This window comes from Gorilla gorilla, chromosome 18 (assembly GCF_029281585.2).
Source record: "Gorilla gorilla gorilla isolate KB3781 chromosome 18, NHGRI_mGorGor1-v2.1_pri, whole genome shotgun sequence".
NCBI classification, from domain to species: domain Eukaryota; kingdom Metazoa; phylum Chordata; class Mammalia; order Primates; family Hominidae; genus Gorilla; species Gorilla gorilla.
Genome location: NC_073242.2, coordinates 32,273,826 through 32,295,397, shown reverse-complemented (window position 1 = coordinate 32,295,397; position 21,572 = coordinate 32,273,826). Strand labels below are relative to the sequence as shown.

At 45.8% G+C, this 21,572-nt stretch overlaps 1 protein-coding gene and 1 non-coding gene across 11 annotated transcripts in view; both read left to right on the top strand.

Annotated features, from left to right (window-relative positions):
* Positions 1 to 468: 468 nt before the first annotated feature.
* LOC101150079 (bifunctional apoptosis regulator) overlaps positions 469 to 21,572 on the top strand; it is a 36,422-nt gene continuing 15,318 nt past the window's right edge. For 2 of the 10 annotated variants that reach the window (XM_031002680.3, XM_055365815.2), the window contains exons 1-5: positions 603 to 702; positions 5,621 to 5,641; positions 11,931 to 12,266; positions 16,039 to 16,243; positions 17,448 to 17,617. In XM_031002680.3, the coding sequence (XP_030858540.1) occupies positions 12,004 to 12,266; positions 16,039 to 16,243; positions 17,448 to 17,617 (638 nt within the window). In that variant the 5' untranslated portion in view covers positions 603 to 702; positions 5,621 to 5,641; positions 11,931 to 12,003. Of the gene's footprint in view, positions 703 to 5,620; positions 5,789 to 11,930; positions 12,267 to 12,352; positions 12,618 to 16,038; positions 16,244 to 17,447; positions 17,618 to 21,572 lie in introns of those variants that run through there. The other 8 variants (XM_055365819.2, XM_055365817.2, XM_063699623.1 and 5 more) reach the window with 6 other exon arrangements.
* LOC115931121 (U7 small nuclear RNA) lies at positions 11,454 to 11,515 on the top strand. Its single transcript, XR_004067675.1, has one exon. It is a non-coding gene; the product is annotated as a U7 small nuclear RNA (small nuclear RNA).

The following is a 21,572-nucleotide window of genomic DNA, read 5'->3' as shown; positions in this document are numbered from 1 at the left end:
CCTAGACGCTGGGAAGGGGCGAAACGTGGTGATAAGAAAACCATTTCAAGCTGTACGAGGTGGCTCACGCCTGTAATCGCAGCACTTTGTAAGGCTGAGGCAGGAGGATCCCTTGAGGCCAGATGTTCAAGATCAGCCTGGAAAACGCAGCGAGACCCCATCTCTACGAAAAAAAAATATTTTAATAGAAATAAAAGTCATTTAATTCCGATTCTTAACACCGCAAACTGAACGTATAGTCCTGTGATTTTCTACATAAAATGTGAAGGCAAAAAATAACTGTAGAGAGTACAGTGCGGCCTTGTAATATCATTTTAACTTCTAGGGAAAGCTTGTATCCTCCGGATACAAGAACAGCCGCCCAGGAAGAGCGGGCACTGACACATACCCGTCACCCCTTGGGCTGTGACTGCCGAGCCCGGGTACTCGGTCTCTGGGTGAAGAGGAAGGGGCGGGACCGGCGGTGTTACGCATGCGCCCACTTCCTCCGGCTGGGAGTGGCCGCTCTAGGCAGCGGGGAGGTCGCGGGGTTGAGGGAGGTTGTGAAAGGAGAGCGGCCTCTCCTCTATGGTCACGGGGCCGGGGCATGCTCCCCCCAGTCTGTCTTGTTACTTCCGGTAGCGAAGCCTCTACCTCTTCCTCTGCTCCCGCGGGGGTCTGTGCTGAGAATAATGGCCCGGTTGGCCCGGGACGAGTGGAATGGTAAGCCGCGACACGGCTGGGGGGTGCTGAGGGGGCGACTCGGGCTTGATATCGGGGAGTGATGTGGAAGACGGAGCGGGAATCCCTTCTGCGGAGCCTCCCCAGCCGGGTCGTAGGAGGCGCGCGGGGCCTCTCCTCACGCAGGCCCGAGTCCTGAGCATCCCCACTCCTGGCCGCGGGGTTCGGACCCCAGCTTGGCCAACTGCGCTATCCCTTCCCGAGAACCCCACGTCCGCACAGCCGGTCGCTGGGACTCGCCTGCGTCCTTTCGGGGGTCAGGGTCAGAGCCACTCCCTCCAGGGGCTCCCTAGGGCGGGAAGGAGGAGGGGTCGCTTCCAAACACCTTGGAGGGGAACCACGGGGCGCCTGCCCGCCAGGAGCGCTTGCCACACCCTGCAACAGCCGGACCAGAATTGATGAGGCTTCTGATAGTCGCCACACTGAGTTTACGGTCTAATTGTCGAGGCACGTTCCTGGCCTAAGGCGGAGCGATTGTGCCCATTCTTTAAAGTAGGGTGACCGAAGCGCAGAAGGGAGAAAGTGAAATCCCAAAGTCACACTGGGGCCAGGCAAGAACTCGGCTCTTCTGATTCTGCGACTTGCGGCTCGGAAATAACTTAGGCAAAAGAGAATTTTCTTTTTTTTCTTTTTTGAGACGGAGTCTTGCCCTGTCGCCCAGGCTGGGGTGCGGTGGAGTAATCTCGGCTCACTGCAACCTCCGCCTCCCGGGTTCAAGCGATTCTCTTGCCTCAGCCTTCTGAGTAGCTGGGATTACGGGCCCGCGTAACCACGCCCGGCTGATTTTTGTATTTTTAGTAGAGATGGGGGGGTTTCACCATGTTGGTCAGACTGTTCTCGAACTCCTGGCCTCAAGTGACCCACTCGCCTCGGCCTCCCAAAGTGGGGAGATTACAGGCGTGAGCCACCGCGCCCGGCCGAGAATTGTCTTTTATTAAAAAAGCCGGCGGGAGGGGGCGACAAATGAGAGTCAGGTTGTGTCTAAACGGGGACCTTTGGAGGGGCAGGAGGCAGCATCCCAGCTTCAGCGGAAAACAGAGAGAGCCTAGACGCTGTTAAGCCCTCAACTGTCGCCGTTGGGTCCTCCCCGCCGAAGCCCATTGGTCGGTCCTTTGCAAGGGGGATGGTCTTGATGTCACGCTCCAAATCGCCAATAGGAAAGAGCTTTACTCTCTTCCCAGGACACACCCCCGAGCCGGCACGGACTGCACGTGCTGATGGGGTTGTTTTGTTTGTTCTTGTCGCTGCTGTTTTCTCAACATCCAGCCTGGGTGTATCCTGACAGGTGTGCTCTGCATTTCCCTATATCCATAAACTTGATGGAGACATTGTATTTCTCCAGGGCAGTTCTTTTTGTTTGCTTTTTGGCTCCAGCGTTTGGCAGTGCCACTAAGTAGGTAGCCATCACTCAATAAATACTGCTATTGATAATTCTGTTAATAATGCCGATCAGCCACACAGCAAACTTTGAGTACCTGTAGATAGTTTGTCATCTAAACCTCACAGCAGGGCGGGGCTCCGCAGCTCACGCCTGTAATCCCAGCAGTTTGGGAGGCAGAAGTGGGAGTATCCCTTGAGCCCAGGAGACCAGACCAACCTAGGCAACATAGGGAGACGCTGTCTCTTAAAAAAATTTTTTTAAAGTAAACCTGCCAACAGCCCTTCGAAGTTGACATGATTATCCTAGACGGATCAGTGGGAAATAGGAAGTTTAGGAAGAATAAATCGTGACGCGATTTGGAACCCAGATCAGTGTCACTCCTAAGACCATACTGTTTCAACTCTACCAGCCTAAGGAAATTATAGTCCAGGAGATGAGAAAACGTACACAAATAAAAGTTATGCTAATGCACAGAGACAAGAAAGATTAATTTGGGTGTTGAGGAGTTAGTCATTAAAGACTTTCAAGTGACAGTTGATTTGGGTCTTTCCAGTTGGATACTTTTGACCCAGCGATGTTGTGAAGTTGTGTTACAGGTGAAGGGAACAATGTGAGGATAAGGAAAAATGTCCAAGGCCAGGCACGGTGGCTCACTCCTGTAATCCCTGCACTTTGGGATGCCAAGGCGGGCAGATTGCTTGCGCTCAGGTGTTCAAGATCAGCTTGGGATACATGGTGAAACCCCGTCTCTACTAAAAATACAAAAATTAGCTGGGCATGGTGGTGGACGCCTGTAGTTCCAGCTACTGGTGAGGCTGAGAAACAAGAATCGCATGAACCCAGGAGGCAGATGTTGCAGTGAGCCGAGATTGTGCCACTGCACTCCAGCCTGGGCGACAGAGTGAGACTCAGTCTCAAAGACATAAAAGATTGAAAACAAACAAAAACCAATAGTTAAAGTGCGTGTAACTTGGTAACTACCCATAGTTTTTTATAGCTATCTGAGTTACTGACTTGGTAACTACCCATAGTTTTTGATAGCTGAGTTACTGAACATCTACAGAGTATAGTACAGGATAGGTCCTTGCATATATGCCACAAGAAATGAAAGAGGGCAGGCTCCAGCGAGAGCCAGGATAGCCTTCTCAGCCCGCCTTCGTCTTACCCTACACCACCTAAGGCAATAAATCACAGGGCTTTAAGGTCTAGGCAGCAAGTCAGCATCTAGAGGAGCTAGTCACCTTTGCTCCACTGGTTTCTGACCCTGTCCAGAAAAAAAATCTAGTTGGAGTTTGAAAACTCGATGTTTTATACAGTAAGTGACTGGAAATGCTTCTCTCTCTTTTTTTTTTTTTTAAGATGGAGTCCCACACCCAGCTAATTTTAATATTTTTAGTAGATACGGGGTTTCACCATATTGGCCAGGCTGGTCTCAACTCCTGACCTCTTGATCCACCCGCCTCGGCCTCCCAAAGTGGTGGGATTACAGGCATGAGCCACTGCCCCGGCCTAATGCTTCTCTTATGTTAATGGGAGAGCCGGCTTTTGTCTGTTCTGTTTGCGGTTCCTGAACCTTGCCTTGCTTACATTTGAGCACGTTTTAATTTTGTAGTCACTATAAATGGGTGTGCACTCTAGATATTTAATAATTTCTGTAGTATTCTGCTGGTAGTTATAGTGATGTCTCCAGGAATGGACCTGGAGTGTCAGAAATAGCGGTTTCCCCCATGAAGGGGTGGGTTGCCCCTCCACACCTGTGGGTGTTTCTCGTTAGGTGGAACGAGAGGCTTGGAAAAGAAAAAGACACAAAGTATAGAGAAAGAAATAAGGGGGCCCAGGGGACCAGCGTTCAGCATATGGAGGATCCCGCCAGCCTCTGAGTTTCCTTAGTATTTATTGATCATTCTTGGGTGTTTCTCAGAGAGGGGGATGTGGCAGGGTCATAGGATAATAGTGGAGAGAAGGTCAGCAGATAAACATGTGAACAAAGCTCTCTGCATCATAGACAAGGTAAAGAATTAAATGCTGTGCTTTAGATATGCATACACATAAACATCTCAATGCCTTACAGAGCAGTATTGTTGCCTGCATGTCCCACCTCCAGCCCTAAGGCGGTTTTCCCCTATCTCAGTAGATGGAACATACAATCGGGTTTTATACCGAGACATTCCATTGCCCAGGGACGGGCAGGAGACAGATGCCTTCCTCTTGGCTCAACTGCAAAGAGGCATGCCTTCCTCTTATGCTAATCCTTCTCAGCACAGACCCTTTACGGGTGTCGGGCTGGGGGACTGTCAGGTCTTTCCCTTCCCAAGAGGCCATATTTCAGACTATCACATAGGGAGAAACCTTGGACAATACCTGGCTTTCCTGGGCAGAGGTCCCTGCGGGCTTCCGCAGTGTTTGTGTCCCTGGGTACTTGAGATTAGGGAGTGGTGATGACTCTGAAGGAGCATGCTGCCTTCAAGCATCTGTTTAACAAAGCACATCTTGCACCGCCCTTAATCCATTTAACCCTGGGGTTGACACAGCACGTGTTTCAGAGAGCACGGGGTTGGGGGTAAGGTTATATAGATTAACAGCATCTCAAGGCAGATGAATTTTTCTTAGTACAGAACAAAATGGAGTCTCCTATGTCTATCTCTTTCTACACAGACACAGTAACAATCTGATCTCTCTTTCTTTTCCCCCCACCCCCACCCATTCCTACCCCTATTTCTATTGTAAATGTCTCTGCATAGTCACCCTAACAGCTACCAGCTAGAGTTCGTGTTCCAAAATGCTGTGTGGTCAAATGCTAGTTTGTTTTTCTCAGCTATGCAGTAGCATCTCTATGATGTGGCCTAGATGATAAAGGAGTAAATCAGTCCTTTGAACTAATAACCGTTATTGATTACTTTATCAGGATAATGGCGTATTAGGAACACAGGCTTTAAGTCAGACCATGATTTTTTTTTTCTTTTGGTGTTTCCACCTGGTTTCCAACCAGGGACCAGACCATGATTTAAAACATGGCTCTGCCCTTTACTAGTTAGAACTCCATTTTCTCATCTGTAAAATGAACATGGTAGTAATGCTTATTCCATATGATTGTTATGCCCTTAATATTATAAGGGCTCAGTAAATATTAATAATTGTCACGGGGTGCAATGGCTCACGCCTGTAAATCCCAGCACTTTGAGAGGCCACGGCAGGCAGATCGCCTGAGGTCAGGAGTTTGAGACCAGCCTGGCCAACATGGTGAAACCCCGTCTATGAAAAATTTAGCCAGGCATGGTGGCGCGTGCTTGTAATCCCAGCTACTCGGGAGGCTGAGGCAGGAGAATCGCTTGAACACAGGAGGCAGAGGTTGAGGTGAGCCAAAATTGTGCCACTGCATTCCAGCCTGGGTGACAGAGCAAGACTCCATCTCAGAAAAAAAAAAAAGTCATTTTTTTTTCCTGCAATGTATTTTATTTCCAATGCTGTGTTTTCCCTGCTGCTAGAGAAGTTTAATTTCTCTCTTTGATTTTTTTTCAGTTTGTACCCCGGAAAAATAAGGTGATAAATACAGGCAATCATTGCGAAGTAAAGAAGTCATCTATTGTCAGTTAATATATAACGAGAGAATTTAGCCTAACCAGAGGCCCATGGAAGCCAAAATCTTTCTATTCTTACACTGAACCTTCTTGCTGAGAAACATTTGAGGTCAGCTGGGCTCATGCCATAATCCCAGCCCTTTGGGAAGCCGAGACCAGATGATTGCTTGAGCCCAGGAACTTGAGACCATCATGGACAACTTAACAAGACCCTGTCTGTACAAAAAAAATTTTAATTAGCTGGGTGTGGTGGCACATGCCTGTGGTCCCAGCTACTTGGGAGGCTGAGGTGGAAGGATCACTGGAGCCCGAAAGTTCAAGCCTACAGTGATCCATGATTGCACCATTGCCCTCCAGCCTGGGCAACAGAGTGAGACCCTGTCTCTAAAAAAGAAGAAATGATTGAAATCATATTTTTCAGGCTGGACTTCCAATAAAATAGCCCTTAAAAGGATCATTCTTAAAATATTAGCCATATACAATGGTCATAATAAATGTATGTTGAGTGAAGGGGTGCAACCATGATCATATACTGCTGAACCAAGTGGTTTAAAAATTACGATTTCTTTTTTTATTTCCCCTGTGATTCTAGATAAAGATTACAATTTCTAAAGAGTTAACAATCATTACATCACAAGATCTTTATAAGTAAGGGTATAAAAATTCTTAGCCTGGGTGCAGTGGCTCACGCCTGTAATCCCAACACTTTGGGAGGCCAAGATGGGTGGATCACGTGAGGTCAGGAGTTTGAAACCAGTCTGGCCAACGTGGCAAAACCCCATCTCTATTAAAAATACAAAAATTAGCCAGGCGTGGTGCTGGGCGCCTGTAATCCCAGCTACTCAGGAGGCTGAGGCATGAGAATTGCTTGAATCCAGGAGGGGGAGGTTGCAGTGAGCCGAGATTGCACCACTGCACTCTAGCTTGGGCAACAGAGTAAGGCTTGTCTCAAAAAGAAAAAAAAAAAAGAAAAATTCTTAAACTCAGAATTAATAATTTCGCTTTAATAAACGCAGTAAGAATGATTGTATTAATTGACTTTCCTAAGTGTTAATTGGACAACTAAAGAAGCAAACAGGGTGCCACTGCCTCCTGGAGAATAGCCCTCTGGATAGATCCATAGATGATCATTCAAATTCACCAACTCAGAAAAACAAGTTCCTTTGTAGAGACCGGGTTTCACCATGTTGCCCAGGCTGGCAGGCTGGTCTCCAACTCCTGGAATCAAGCAATCCACCCGCCTCAGCCTCCCAAAGTCCGGGGAAGAATAGCCACGTTCATCCCAGAACTAAGAAATAAGTTCTTTTTTTTTTTTCAGACAGAGTCTCGCTGTGTCACCCAGGCTGGAGTGCAGTGGTGCAATCTTGAGTCTCACTGCATCCTCCACGTCCCGGGTACAAATGATTCTCCTGCCTCAACCTCCTGAGTAGCTGGGATTACAGTCGTGCACCACCATGCCCGGCTAATTTTTGTATTTTTGGTAGAGATGGAGTTTCACCACGTTGACCAGGCTTGTCTCGAATTCCTAACCTCAGGTGATCCGCCCACCTCCATTTTGGTAGACAGAGCCTCCTAAAGTGCTAGGATTACAGGCGTGAGCCACCACGCCAGGCCAGAAACAAGTTCTTTAGTTACATGCATCATTGGGAGATTGTGTGTGTTCCCAGTCTTTCCTTTTCTTTTAGGGATTTAAAGATAATTATACTTTGTCAGTTAGGCATGTCTTCAGGAAAACATAGAGAAGGTCATGTTGATTATATATCTTGGAATTGTCCAGATCCTCAGAGATTATGATATTGGTTTCCTGTCAGTTGTGCCAACAATGATAAGTAACGACCTAACGTGAAATCAAGAGAGAGGAAAGCTCTGGTCAGGCACAGTGACTCAAACCTGTAACCCCAGCATTTTGGGAGGTCGCGGTAGGCAGATTGCTTGAGTTTAGGAGTTCGAGATCAGCCTGGGCAACATGGCAAAATCCCATCTCTGCAAAAAATTAGCCAGGTGTGGTGGCACACACCTGTAGTCCAGGCTACATAGGAGGCTGAAGCAGGAGGATCACCTGAGCCTGGGGAGGTCGAGGCTACAGTGAGCCATGATCTCACCACTGCATTCCAGCCTGGGCAACAGAGTGAGACCTAGCTCCAAAAAAAAAAAAAGAAGAAGAAGAAGAAGAGAGAGAGGAAAGCTCGAAGCTGACAGAACTCCAAAAGCTAACTAGCCTAAAGCCAAGCTGCCTAGAAACAACCATATATACCCATTAGTACACTTGGAAGAAGGCATCACATTATGGGACAGGGGATGAAAGCTCGGGGGTCAGGCAGGTAACAGAACTGAAATGGACAGGTGGGAGAGGAATGTAGCAAGCTGACGCTGGCACGGCTGCTGAGTTCCTCCGCTTGAGCTGATCTTGTCATGCGTGATGCGATTCCAGTATTGCCAGATCTCTGGGTTTTTGTTTTTGTTTTTTTTCAAGAGAAGCCAGGAATCTAGATTTTTATGTCATATCAGATTTTTTTTTGTAAATGCTGGCACCTCATTTAACTTAGAAAAGGGAGAAAAAACACCAGGTGAAGGAAAGCCTCCCTACAGGCCAGGTGTTGCCCTGGTAGGGCGGAGGCTACTGGTGGTGAGGCTGTTCCAGGACACGGAAGATGGATGATGATGTTAATAATGGTGCGTCACCGTGGTGAGGCTCACCTGCTTCCTTATAACCACTGCAAGAGGCAGAAGTGTGTCGCACATTAACACCCTCTTATCCCAGTAGATCAGCAGTAGCTCTTAACCGCCTCTGGGAGTTGGCCCCTTCTGAGAGCCTAATAAACCCTATAGACTGCCTTCTAGAAACATGGACGTACCATACACAAACGCAAACGTGGCACAGAATTCAGACTTCCCGAGGCATCTCTCCAGACACCAGCTGAAGACCCAACTTTTTATTCAGAAATCTTAGCTCTTCAGAGTGACTCAGTGCCTGTGGGAACTCCTGAGGTTTTGCTGTCCTCTTCAGTTCTATGGTGTTCAGTCTATGGTTTTAAACTTGTTTGTTTGCTGTTTTGTAGATTTTTCCAAACCCAGTCATTCTTCCCATTCGTTTTTGAACTAAGTAATTACTGTTTCTCGCCCTTTTGGCTAAGATCAACTAAACTGGGTAAATAACAGTTATGATTTCCTAAACACAAGTGTATCCATATGAATGGAGCACCAGGGGTAGGAATAGAATGATTCTCCTACCTGCAATCCTGCCCCTACCCCCTTGTCTTTGGAGCCTTCGAGATGGAGAAAACAGTGAAGAGAAGAGTAGCTGAGAGCTGCTTCTAACGCCTGCAGCCTGCTGCTGAGAGCTAGCCATATGTGCAGAGAACAACTGTAAACATCCTTAGGAGCTGGAGGCCTTCTCAAAGAGGCCTTTAATTATTAATTAGTTAATAATTAATAACCAGCATTATTGCTGGTGCAGGAGGGTGTGAACCCAGGAGGCGGAGCTTGCAGTGAGTGGAGATCGCGCCACTGCACTCCAGCCTGGGCGACAGAGTGAGACTCCATCTCAAAAAAAAAAAAAAAAGTATACTATAGAGGCCGGACATGGTGGCTCACGCCTGTAATCCCAGCATTTTGGGAGGCTGACGCAGGCAGATTGCCTGAGGTCAGGAGTTCAAGACCAACCTGACCAACATGGTGAAACCCCATCTCGACTAAAAATACAAAATTAGCCAGATGTGGTGGTGCCTGCCTATAATCCCAGCTACTTAGGAGGCTGAGGCAGGAGAATCGCTTGAACCCCAGGAGGTGGAGATTGCAGTGAGCTCAGGTTGTGCTATTGCACTCCAGCCTGGGCAAAAAGAGCGAAACTCTATCACTAAAATAAAATAAAAATCAAGTGAATTGTTACCATTTATGGTAGACTTACCATGTGCCAGGCTCTGTACTAGGCACTTGACTCGAATTCTCTTTAATGCTGCAAAACTCCCACTATTGTTAAGTGCTGTCATTGTCCCTCATCTATATGGTGAGCAAGCTGAGCCTCACCGCTGGTAAATGGCAGAGGTGGGGTGAGAACCCAGGCAGCCCAGCCGTGGGACCTGTGTTCCTAACCACTGTGCCTCCAGAGCATGAAGCGTGAGCCCTTCCCTGCATGGCCAGTGTGGGCGGCGGAGAGCAATTTTCAGTCTTTTCCTTCACAGTAGCAAGATTGAGAAACTCACCAGAAATAGTATGAATAATCATTTCTATAGCGCGTATTTACACCATACAAATTCTGAGCCACTTTCCTTCACTGTCTCTAATCCTCACAAGAAATCTTGATGGTTTGTGTACTGTGACCACCATTTCACAGTTGAGGAAACTTGATCAGAGAGCTTGAGTAACTTCTGCAGAGTCACAGAGCTAGTGACTTGGGGGAGTTAAGAGTCTAACTCCAAGATCTGTGTCATACTACTTCTCAATTTAAAAAAATTTTTAAAAATATCTCCTAAAACCCAGATGAAAACAAGAAGAGAATGGTCCTTTGTCATTTGCTTACCTTTTGTCATTTGCTTATTAGTAATATTAGCATTTCTGTGGCACCAAGCTGGCTGGATCCAGAGGGCATGAGATGCATTTTTGGGTTGATTTGGAGGGAAAGGGTATATTGAGCCATGGCAGATTTGGCCTGGCACAGCTAGAAAATGAGGCTTCATTCACTTCTTGGAATTGCTCGCATTAGAGCCTCTGAAGTCAAATGTTTATAAAATAATGATTGCCTAATGAGAAGGCAGATTTGTGTGCACAAGAAGTGTTATTTACAGGAAGCATATCTGTTGTTACCAACCCCAGACATTTTACTAGGCCAAGAAGCTGGTTTATTTAAAGTCATAGACCTGGAAAGGTCTTTGGGAATTTAATTGAGGCCAGGCATAGTAGCTCACACCTGTAATCGCAGCACTTTGATAGGCCAAGACTGGCAGATCACTCGAGTTCAGGAGTTCGAGACCAGCCTGGCCAACATGGTGAAAACCCGCCTCTACTAAAAATACAAAAATTAAAGCCAGATGTGGTGGCTCATACCTGTAATCCCAGCACTTTGGGAGGCTGAAGAGGGTGGATCACCTGAGGTCAGGAGTTCAAGACCAGCCTGGCCAACATGGCGAAAACCCATCTCTACTAAAAATACAAAAATTAGCTGGGCCCAATGGCACGCACCTGTAATCCCAGCTACTTGGGAGGCCAAGGCAGAATTGCTTGAACCTGGCAGGCAGAGGTTGACGTGAGCCAAGATCGCACCACCGCACTCCAGCCTGGCTGACAGAGTGAGACTTCGTCTCAAAAAAAAAAAAAGGAAATTTAATTGAGAACACTGAGATCAGGGAAATTTCATTTTCTAAGGAAGTTAGTGAAGGAGAATGATCCAGAAATCTCTGCCCACATCCTTCGAGTCTATGGAACCTTCCACTACACATATTATTTTGCTTTACTACTTTTGAAAAGTATAACAAATAGGCCAGAAAGAAATTGAATGCTGATTATGTGGTTTATGGTATGTGGATTTTAATAAATCAAATTTGTCACTTTAAAAAATTAGAGCTCCAGCCTGGGCAATGTGGTGAAACTGCATCTCTACTAAAAATACAAAAAATTACCCGGGCATAGTAGTGCACACCTGTAGTCCCAGCTACTCAGGAGGGTGAGGTGGAGGATCACCTGAGCCTGGGAAGTCGAGGCGGCAGTGAGCTGTGATTGCGCCACTGGACTCCAGCCTTGTTGAGAATGAATAAATTAATTAATAAAAATTAGAGCTTTAGTATTACAACTCCTTTACAATTTGTCTAGAAGGTTTTCTGGTCTTTATCAGAAAGCCTCCCCCACACCCACCAAAAAAAAAAAAAAATCAGGCCGGGCACAGTGGCTCATGCCTATAATCTCAGCACTTTGGGAGGCCAAGGCAGGCAGATCATGAGGTCAGGAGATCGAGACCATCTTGGCTAACACGGTGAAACCCCGTCTCTGCTAAAAAGTTAGCTGGGTATGGTGGCTTGCACCTGTAGTCCCAGCTACTGGGGAGGCTGAGGCAGGAGAATTGCTTGAACCTGGGAGGTGGAGGTTGCAGTGAGCCGAGATCAGGCCACTGCACTCCATCCTGGGCCAGAGAGCAAGACTGTGTCTCAAAAAAAAAAAAAAAAAAATTAGCGCTTCAATAGAATGTCAATACTTTTATATTAACTGCTCTTCAAACAACTACTATTTGCCTTATTTTTGTCTCTGTTTTTTTTTTCTAGATTAATGATGTTTTGCAGCAGTTTTCTACGTCTGAAATTTTTTATGTCTCTGGAACCCAGAATTTGCTAAAAGATGGAGGAACCTCAGAAAAGCTATGTGAACACAATGGACCTTGAGAGAGACGAACCTCTCAAAAGCACCGGCCCTCAGATTTCTGTTAGTGAATTTTCTTGCCACTGCTGCTACGACATCCTGGTTAACCCCACCACCTTGAACTGTGGGCACAGCTTCTGCCGTCACTGCCTTGCTTTATGGTGGGCATCTTCAAAGAAAACAGAATGTCCAGAATGCAGAGAAAAATGGGAAGGTTTCCCCAAAGTCAATATTCTCCTCAGGTAATGTTCAGCCTGTATTGGTAGCACAAACAGCCCATAAAATGTGGTTTCTCTCTTGCTTTTTTTTTTTTTTTTTAACAGAGATGGAGTCTCGCTATGTTGCCCAGGCTGGTCTCAAACTCCTGACCTCAAGTGATCCTCCCACTTCAGCCTCCCAAAGTGCTGGGATTACAGGTGTGAGCCACCATGTCCAGCCAATGGGCTTTCTGTTAACAGGAACAGCAGTGTTTGAAAGGTTGCACACTTGGAGCCCACCTCCTTGGGGGTGGATCTTCTGGAATATGAGTGGATCTTCTGGAATATGAGTCAGGGAGCTCAAGGAACTGGAAATCCAGATTATCTTCCTCATAGGTGACCATGACTTTTTAAATTATTTATTATGAATGAAGGAAAGAAAGTCTGGTTAGCAGACCGTTGCTGGTAATCCTGTCATATAAAGGCCAGACCAGTGGCTCACGCCTGTAATCCCAACACTTTCAGAGGCTGAGGTAGGAACATTGCTTGACACCAGGAATTTAGAAGCAGCCTGGGCAACACAGTGAGTCCTTATCTCTACAGAAAGTTTTAAAAATTAGCCAGGTGTGGTGGTACATGCCTATAGTCCCAGCTATGCCAGTGGCTGAGGTGGGAGGATTGCTTGAGCCTGGGAGGTCAAGGCTGCAGTGAGCTCACACCACTACACTCCAGCCTGGGCAACAGAGCAAGACCCTGTCTCAAAAAGAAAGAAAGAAAGAAAGAAAATGGTATAACTGTATAATTGTGAATAACTGGTTTGTTGCTGATTTTAATAACCTTTAGATAACCCCAGTTCCAGTTATCACATTAATAGAGTTTCTCATGTGTAGCATCACAGTGCCAAAGCCACCTTTCAGATAGCTTGTTATTTTCTGCTTCTTTGGCTCATAATGTACCTGTGAAGGCTCTGAGGCTTAAATCCTCTTCCCCTCTTCTATTGTCTAACAATGTGTGTGCCCTTCTTGATTTCAACAGAGTACTAGAAAGTTCCATGAACCCAACCTTTTCTTTTTCACAAAAGATGTGTTTACACTTTGCTCTTACCTGTCAGTCTTGATTTAGCTGAAGGTTAAATTTAATCTTAAATTAAAGGAGGGTTCTTTGTGTATAACTGAACATTTAAAAAGAGCCCTACAATTTAAGCTAACAGTTGGTCTTATTACTGAATTTTGCTTTTTTCCCTTCTTATAAACTGATTTTAATAACATAAGATACATATATATACACACACATACATATATTCATTGTTTATATTCTTTGAGACAAAGTCTCACTCTGTCGCTCAGGCTGGAGTGCAGTGGTGCGACCTTGGCTCACTGCAACCTCCACCTCCTAGGTTCAAGTGATTCTCCTGCCTCAGCCTCTGGAGTAGCTGGGATTACAGGAGCCTGCTACCACGCCCAGCTAATTTTTGGGTTTTTTTGTTTGTTTTTTGTTTTTTGAGACGGAGTTTCACTCTTGTTTCCTAGGCTGGAGTGCAATGGCATGATCTCGACTTACCACAACCTCTCCCTCTGGGGTTCAAGCAGTTTTCTCCTGCCTCAGCTTCCCTAATAGCTGGGATTACAGGCAACTGCCACCACGCCTGGCTAATTTTGTATTTTTAGTAGAGACGGGGTTTCCCCATGTTGATGAGGCTAGTCTCAAAACTCCTTACCTCAGATGATCCGCCCACCTTGACCTCCCAAAGTGCTGGGATTATAGTCGTGAGCCACCGCGCCTGGTGAATGTTTGTATTTTCAGTAGAGACGGGGTTTCACAATTTTGGCCAAGCTGGTCTCGAACTCCTGACCTTTAGTGATCCGCCCGTCTTGGCCTCCCAAAGTGCTGGGATTACAGGCGTGAGCCACTGTGCCTGGCCAAATGCCCAGCTAAAATTTTCTTTTTTAAGATGGAGTTTCACCCTTGTTGCCCGGGCTGGAGTGCATTGGCACAATCTCGGCTCACCGCAACCTCCGCCTCCCAGGTTCAAGCGATTCTCCTGCCTCAGCCTCCCAAGTAGCTGGGATTACAGGCATGTGCCACCATGCCTGGCTAATTTTGTATTTTTCGTAGAGACAGAGTTTCTCCATGTTGGTCAGGCTGGTCTCATACTCTCGACCTCAGGTGATCCACCCGCCTCAGCCTCCCAAAGTGCTGGGATTACAGGCATGAGCCCCCGCGCCCAGCCTCTTTTTAAAATATTGGAAAATTACTGATAAAACTAAAGATCCTTTTGACTCCTTATTTTCCCATCTTAGAATCCTTTCCTTTTTCCTTAGAATAATTTCAGTTGTGACTTAGTTGTGCTTTTGTTCAGATTTTTTTAAATACTTTTTTTTAACTTTTTAGTAGCGATCAGGTCTCATTATGTTGCCCAGGCTGGTCTCCAACTGCTGAGCTCGGGTGAACCTCCTGCCTCAGCATCCCACAGTGCTGAGATTACAGGCGTGAGCCACTACACCCAGCCTCAGATTTTTAAAAATACTCTTTTTAGAGACAGAGTCTCGCTTTGTTGCCCAGGCTGGAGTGCAATGGTGCGATCTCAGCTCACTGCAACCTCCTCCTCCCAGGTTCAAGCGATTCTCCTGCCTCAGCCTCCCAAGTAGCTGGGATTACAGGCGCCCACCACCACACCCGGTTGATTTTTGTATTTTTAGTAGAAACAGGGTTTTACCATGTTGGCCAGGCTGGTCTGGAACTCCTGACCTTAAGTGATCTGTCCACCTCAGCCTCCCAAAGTGCTGGGATTACAGGCGTGAGCCACCACGCCCAGCTTAAAAATACTTCTAAACATACATGTGCCAGGCTGGGTGCGGTGGCTCATGCCTGTAATCCCAGTACCTTGGGAGGGCCGAGGCAGGCGGATCTCATGAGGCCAGGAATTCAAGACCAGCCTAGCCAACATGACCAGAAATACAAAAATTAGCCTGGTGTAATGGCGCATGCCCATAATCCCAGCTACTCAGGAGGCTGAGACATGAGAATCACTTGAAGGACACGGAGGTTGCGGTAAGCTGAGATCATGACATTACACTCCAGCCTGGGTGACAGAGCAAGACTCTTGTCTCAAAAAAAAAAAAAAAGTGCCAATAGAAAATGCAAGTATTTTCTCACATCATTGATGTGCTCTCTGCATGGTTCTGCAGTTTACTATTTTAAATCAATTATGTACGTCTTAAATTTCTCCACCTTGACACATTTAGTGATCCAGCAAATGCATTTAAAATTGTGATACTTCATTGTATGAATATACCATATTTCATTTAGCCTTTTACCTAGTAGTAAATGTATATCATCAGGTTGGTGCACAAGTAATTGCGGTTTTTACCATTGAAAGTAATGGTAGGCTGGGTGCAGTGGCTCATGCCTCTAATCTTAGCACTTTGGGAGGCCGAAGTGGGCAGATTGCCTGAGCTCAGGAGTTCAATACCAGCCTGGGCAACATAGTGAAACCCTATCTCTACTAAAAATACAAAAAAAAAATTATCCGGGTATGGTGGTGTGCACTGGTGAGCCAAGATCACGCCATTGCACTCCAGCCTGGGCGACAGAGTAAGACTCCGTCTCAAAAAAACAAAAGGAGAAAGTAATGGTAAACAACCTAATAGATTATTTCAAATTTTTTGCTTTTACCCACAGGACTATAATACATTTCTTGTCAGTTCTCCTAGGGTAGCTATATATTATTAGATGTTGACTATCAGGGCTTTTTTGGCCTCTAAACATGATATTTAGTCAAACAACTGTCTTAATTTTTTTTTTCTATTCTCCATAGGGATGCCATTGAAAAGTTATTTCCTGATGCCATTAGACTGAGATTTGAAGACATTCAGCAGAATAATGACATAGTCCAAAGTCTTGCAGCCTTTCAGAAATATGGGAATGATCAGATTCCTTTAGCTCCTAACACAGGCCGAGCGAATCAGCAGAGGGGAGGGGGATTCTTTTCCGGTGTGCTCACAGCTTTAACTGGAGTGGCAGTAAGTTGATCACTGTGTTCCTCTGTGCCTCCCCACACCTCACCCCCCGACCCCTGATTTCCACTGAAGTCAGTTCTGTTGAAATCACTGAAATAATTGATGATGTGACTCCATGTAATTTACTATGTACATTGAAATCTGCTGGATTCTATGATTTCCTCAGGAATGTTGCTTACTCAGATAGATCAGATCATAGTACCTAGTAAATGGAGAAAGGTGGTAGAACTGGAATTCAAGACCGTGTCTGCCTTGGTAATACAATCTTTTTTTGTTTTGTTTTGTTTTTGAGACGGACTCTTGCTCTGTCGCCCAGGCTGGAGTGCAGTGGTGCGATCTAGGTAAAAACTTTCTTTTAGGGTGGTGAAAATGAACTAAAACCAGCTGTGGTGATGATTACACATATTTGTGAACACATTAAAAACCATGGATTGTGCACTTCAAATGTGTGAATTTTATGTGGATTACATCTCTTGCTCTTTTTTTTTTTTTTTTTTGAGATGAAGTCTTGCCCTGTTGCCTAGGCTAGAGTGCGGTGGCATGATCTCGGCTCACCGCCACCTCCACCTCCCAGGTTCAAGTGATTCTTCTGCCTCAGCTTCCCAAGTAGCTGGGATTACAGGCATGCGCCACTACAAGAGGCTAATTTTTGTGTGATTAGTAGAGATGGGGTTTCACCATGTTGGCCAGGCTGGTCTGGAACCCCTGACCTCAAGTGATCCGCCCGCCTCAGACTCCTCAAGTGCTGGGATTATAGGCATGAGCCACCATGCCTGGACCTCCTTGGTAATACAGTCTTAAGAACCCACCAGTTTACTAACTTCCAATGTGGAGACTATTTTCTTTTAAAGTTCTGTGCATAAAAAATCTAAATGTTTTTCCAGTAGAAAAGGCACAAGTCAGTTATGTTGAGCAAGTTGATGGAGTCAAGGCACCACCTGCTCCCAGGTGCCTGAGATAAGTCCTGTTCTCGCCTCTGTGCCCTCACTGCCACGCAATCAGCAGAGAGAGGCACCCGAGGAGAGCTGTGGTCCCCAGTTCTCTGTGGCCGTGGCGTTGCCCTGCTTTTGTTGCCCTGCTTCTGTGTACGGGCTCCGCATCATTCCCTGTGAGCTCAGCCTCTTCCTTTCCCCACCTCCCACCCACATATTTAGAAACTGGCATCTCTGCCTCTCCATGGTTTAAAGTCCCTCTCACTTTTCCTCAGGTGGTCCTGCTCGTCTATCACTGGAGCAGCAGGGAATCTGAACACGACCTCCTGGTCCACAAGGCTGTGGCCAAATGGACGGCGGAAGAAGTTGTCCTCTGGCTGGAGCAGCTGGGCCCTTGGGCATCTCTTTACAGGGAAAGGTTTTTATCTGAACGAGTAAATGGAAGGTGAGGAGCAAAGTCTTCTGACACACCATGGACATTTTAGAAAACAGCTTTCTTGAGATATAATCCAGGCCAGGCGCGGTGGCTCACACCTGTATCCCAGCACTTTGGGAGGCCGAGGCGGATCGATCATTTGAGGTCAGGAGTTCCAGACCAGCCTGACCAATATGATGAAACCCCATCTCTACTAAAAATACAAAAAAAAAAATTGGCCAGGCTTGGTAGTGCACACCTTGTAATCCCATCTATTCGGGAGGCTGAGACAGGAGAATCACTTGAACCCAAGAGGTGGAGGTTACAGTGAGCCAAGATCATGCCACTGCACTCCAGCCTAGGCAACAAGGCAAGACTCCTTCTCAAAAAGAGAGAGAGAGAGATGTAATCTACATAAAATTCACACGTTTGAAGTGCACAATCCATGGTTTTTAATGTGTTCACAAATAGTGTGATTATCACCACAGCTGGTTTTAGAACATTTTCATCACCCTAAAAGAAAGCTTTTACCCTTCAGTCAATCCTCATTTCTCCCAAACCCCCAGCCCCTGGCAAACAACATTCTACTTTCTGTCTTTATGGATTTGTCTATTCTGGACGTTTGATATAAATGGATTCATACAATGCGTGGTATTTTGTGTCTGGCTTTTTCACTTAGCATAATCTTTTTGAAGGTTTACCCGTGACATAACATGTATCAGTACTTCATTCCGTTTTATGGCTGAATAATAATTCTACTGTAAGAGTATACCGTATTTTGTTTATCCATTCATTGGTTGATGGACATTTGGGCTGATTCCATTTTTTGGCTATTATGAATAATGATGCTATGATCGTTCATGTGCAGATTCTTGCATGAACATGTATTTTCAATACTGTCTTGGAGTGGAATGACTGAGTCATATGGTAACTCTATTCAGACTCTATGTTTAACTGTCAAACTATTTTCCACAGCAGCTACACCGTTTAATGTCCATGACATTTAAATTTCTTTGTTGCTTCCAGATTATCAAATTGTGTAAGGAAAAATTCTCTCTAATCACAAGAATCAACACAGAAGACTTTTGGGGGTTCTCCCGCACACACCCAGCAGGAGACACCAGCTGGATGTCCTCTAATTCAGTTCCCACACTGTCTACCCAGAGATAGTGTGAGATCCCACAGGGTGAGGGCTCTGTCCCCAAGACTGCCCCTGACTAATTCTAGTCACAAATCCAGGCTTCCAGAATTTCTGACCCACCAGCTTCAAGTTGGGGTTCCCATGATTCCCTCTTTGGGTTCAATTAATTTGCTGGAGCAGCTCACAGAACTCAAGGAAACACGTACTTTCACTGGTTTATTATAAAGGATATTGCAAAAGATACAGATAAAGAGACACTTAGGGCAAGGTATGGGGGAAGGGGCACAGAGCTTCCATGCTCTCCACGGGTGCACTCCCCTCCAGGAACCTCACATGCTCAGCTATCCAGAAGCTCACTGAATCCTGTCCCCCGGAGTATTGTGTTTTTGTTTTTGTTTTTTCAGACAGGGTCTCACTCTGTAGCCCAGGCTGGAGTGCAGTGGCACAACCTCAACTCACTGCAATCTCTGTGTTTAGGGCTCAAGGAGTCCTACCTCAGCCTCCCAAGTAGCTGGGACTGCAGGCACATGCCATCATGCCCAGCTAATTTTTGTATTTTTAATAGAGACAGGGTTTTGCCATGTCTCCCAGTCTGATCTTGAACTCCTGGACTCAAACAATCCACCCGCCTGAGCTTCCCAAAATGTTGTGATTATAGGCATGAGCCCCCGCACCCTCCTCATGGAAGATTCTTAAGACCCACAATCAGAAAGGTAGGAAAAGATTAGAGTGAAAGGAGAGCAGGAGGTCAGATGCCTGCACTGAGGCCTGACATGCCCAACTTTTTTTTTTTTTTTTTTTTTTTTTAAGATGGAGTCTCGCTCTGTCCTTCAGGCTGGAGTGTAGTGGTATGATCCTGGCTCACTGCAACCTCCGCCTCCTGGGTTCAAGCGATTCTCCTGCCTCAGCCTCCCGAGTAGCTGGCACTGCAAGTGCCTGCCACCACGCCCGGCTAATTTTTGTATTTTTAGTAGAGATGGGATTTTACCATGTTGACCAGGCTGGTGTTGAACTACTGACCTCAGGTGATCCACCCGCCTTGGCCTCCCAAAGTGCTGGAATTACAGGCGTGAGCCACCGTGCTAGGCCTCCAACATTCTAACACAGATTGGAATAAGGGATACAGCAGCTATGAGCCGGGAACTATGGACGAAAGCCAATATATAACACCACATTAATATATATTTATTTATTTATTTATTTATTTATTTTGAGATGGAGTCTTACTCTGTCTCCCAGGCTGGAGTGCAGTGGCAGCGATCTCAGCTCACTGCAACCTCCACCTCCCAGTTTTGGGTGATCCTCCTGCCTCAGCTTCCCGAGTAGCTAGGATTATAGGCGCCTGCCATCATGCGTGGCTAATTTTTGTATTTTTAGTAGAGATGGGGTTTTGCCATGTTGACCAGGCTGGTCTGAAACTCCTGACCTCTGGTGATCCACCCACCTCGGCCTCCCAAAGTGCTAGGATTACACGTGTGAGCCACCACACCTGGCAAATATATATTTTTATTTTTAAAAAAATAATAAAGAACTATGTGATATTGAAAGTGACATACTCTTGTAATCCTACTCTTCAGAAAACAATTTATCTTGCTAGACACCTTTCCAGATGTTTCAGTACTTACACAGATATAAATGTGTTTTTTTAATTTAAACTGAAAATATGATTGTACTAAACAGACGTGTGTTTGTATGTATACATGTATATATATATTTACATCTATATCCACCCCCTAAGGGTGTTACGTATAACATCACACAGTGATAAGAGCAGCCTCTCTCCCTGATTCATTTGTTTCAGACACCCACTTCACCCACTGCCTGGCTGCCTGACTGCCACCCCTCCTACTCCAGTGACTTTTTCTCTCCTCTCCACTCAGTTTTCAGCACTTGACTGACTCTGTTTTGAGGAAATGGCATGCTCCTACTTTAATTAGCTTTATATAGAAATTCACCTCCCGCAAAATTATGGTATAAAAATTTCTCTACCTAGTTAGTACAATGTATTTTTACATAGCTTTCTAGAGGACAAATTCCTGGAACTGGAATTGCTGGGCCAAAGATAGTAAATCTGTACAAATTTAATAAGCATCACCAAATTACCCATAAAAGGACGATCAATTTACACCACTCAACCAGTAGTTGCATATGCCTGTTAATAGCTCTCCGGCCAGCTTACAGTGATGTTTTTAATGATGAATCACTGTGGAGGGGAATTTGTGTTTTCTTGTGTGTTTTTTTTTTTAATTTTATTTTTATTTTTTTGAGACAGTTTCACTCTTGTTGCCCAGGCTGGAGTGCAGTGGCGTGATCTTGGCTCACTGCAACCTTCACCTCCTGGGTTCAAGTGATTCTCCTGCTTCAGCCTCCTGAGTAGCTGGGATTACAGGCGCACGCCACCACACCCGCCTAATTTGTATTTTTAGTAGAGACGAGGTTTCACCACGTTGGCCAGGCTGGTCTCAAACTCCTGACCTCAGATGATCTACCCGCCTCAGCCTCCCAAAGTGCTGGATTACAGGCATGAGCCACCGCCCCCAGCCAGAATTTGTGTTTTCTGATGAGGAAAGCAGATATGGGATCTCCAATTATTTTTATTAAATTAAATCCCTACCTTAAAACAACTACTCTTTTTTCTTCAAGAGACAGAGTCTCTTTCTGTCACCAAGGCTAGAGTGCAGTAGCAGTATCATAGCTCACTACAGCCTCAAAGTCCTGGGCTCAAGCAATCCTCTTGTCTCAGCCTCCCAAGTAATTAAAACGACAGGTGCATGCCACCATGCCTGGCTAATTTTTTTGGAGAGACAGGGTCTCACTGTGTTGCCCAGGCTGGTCTCAAACTCC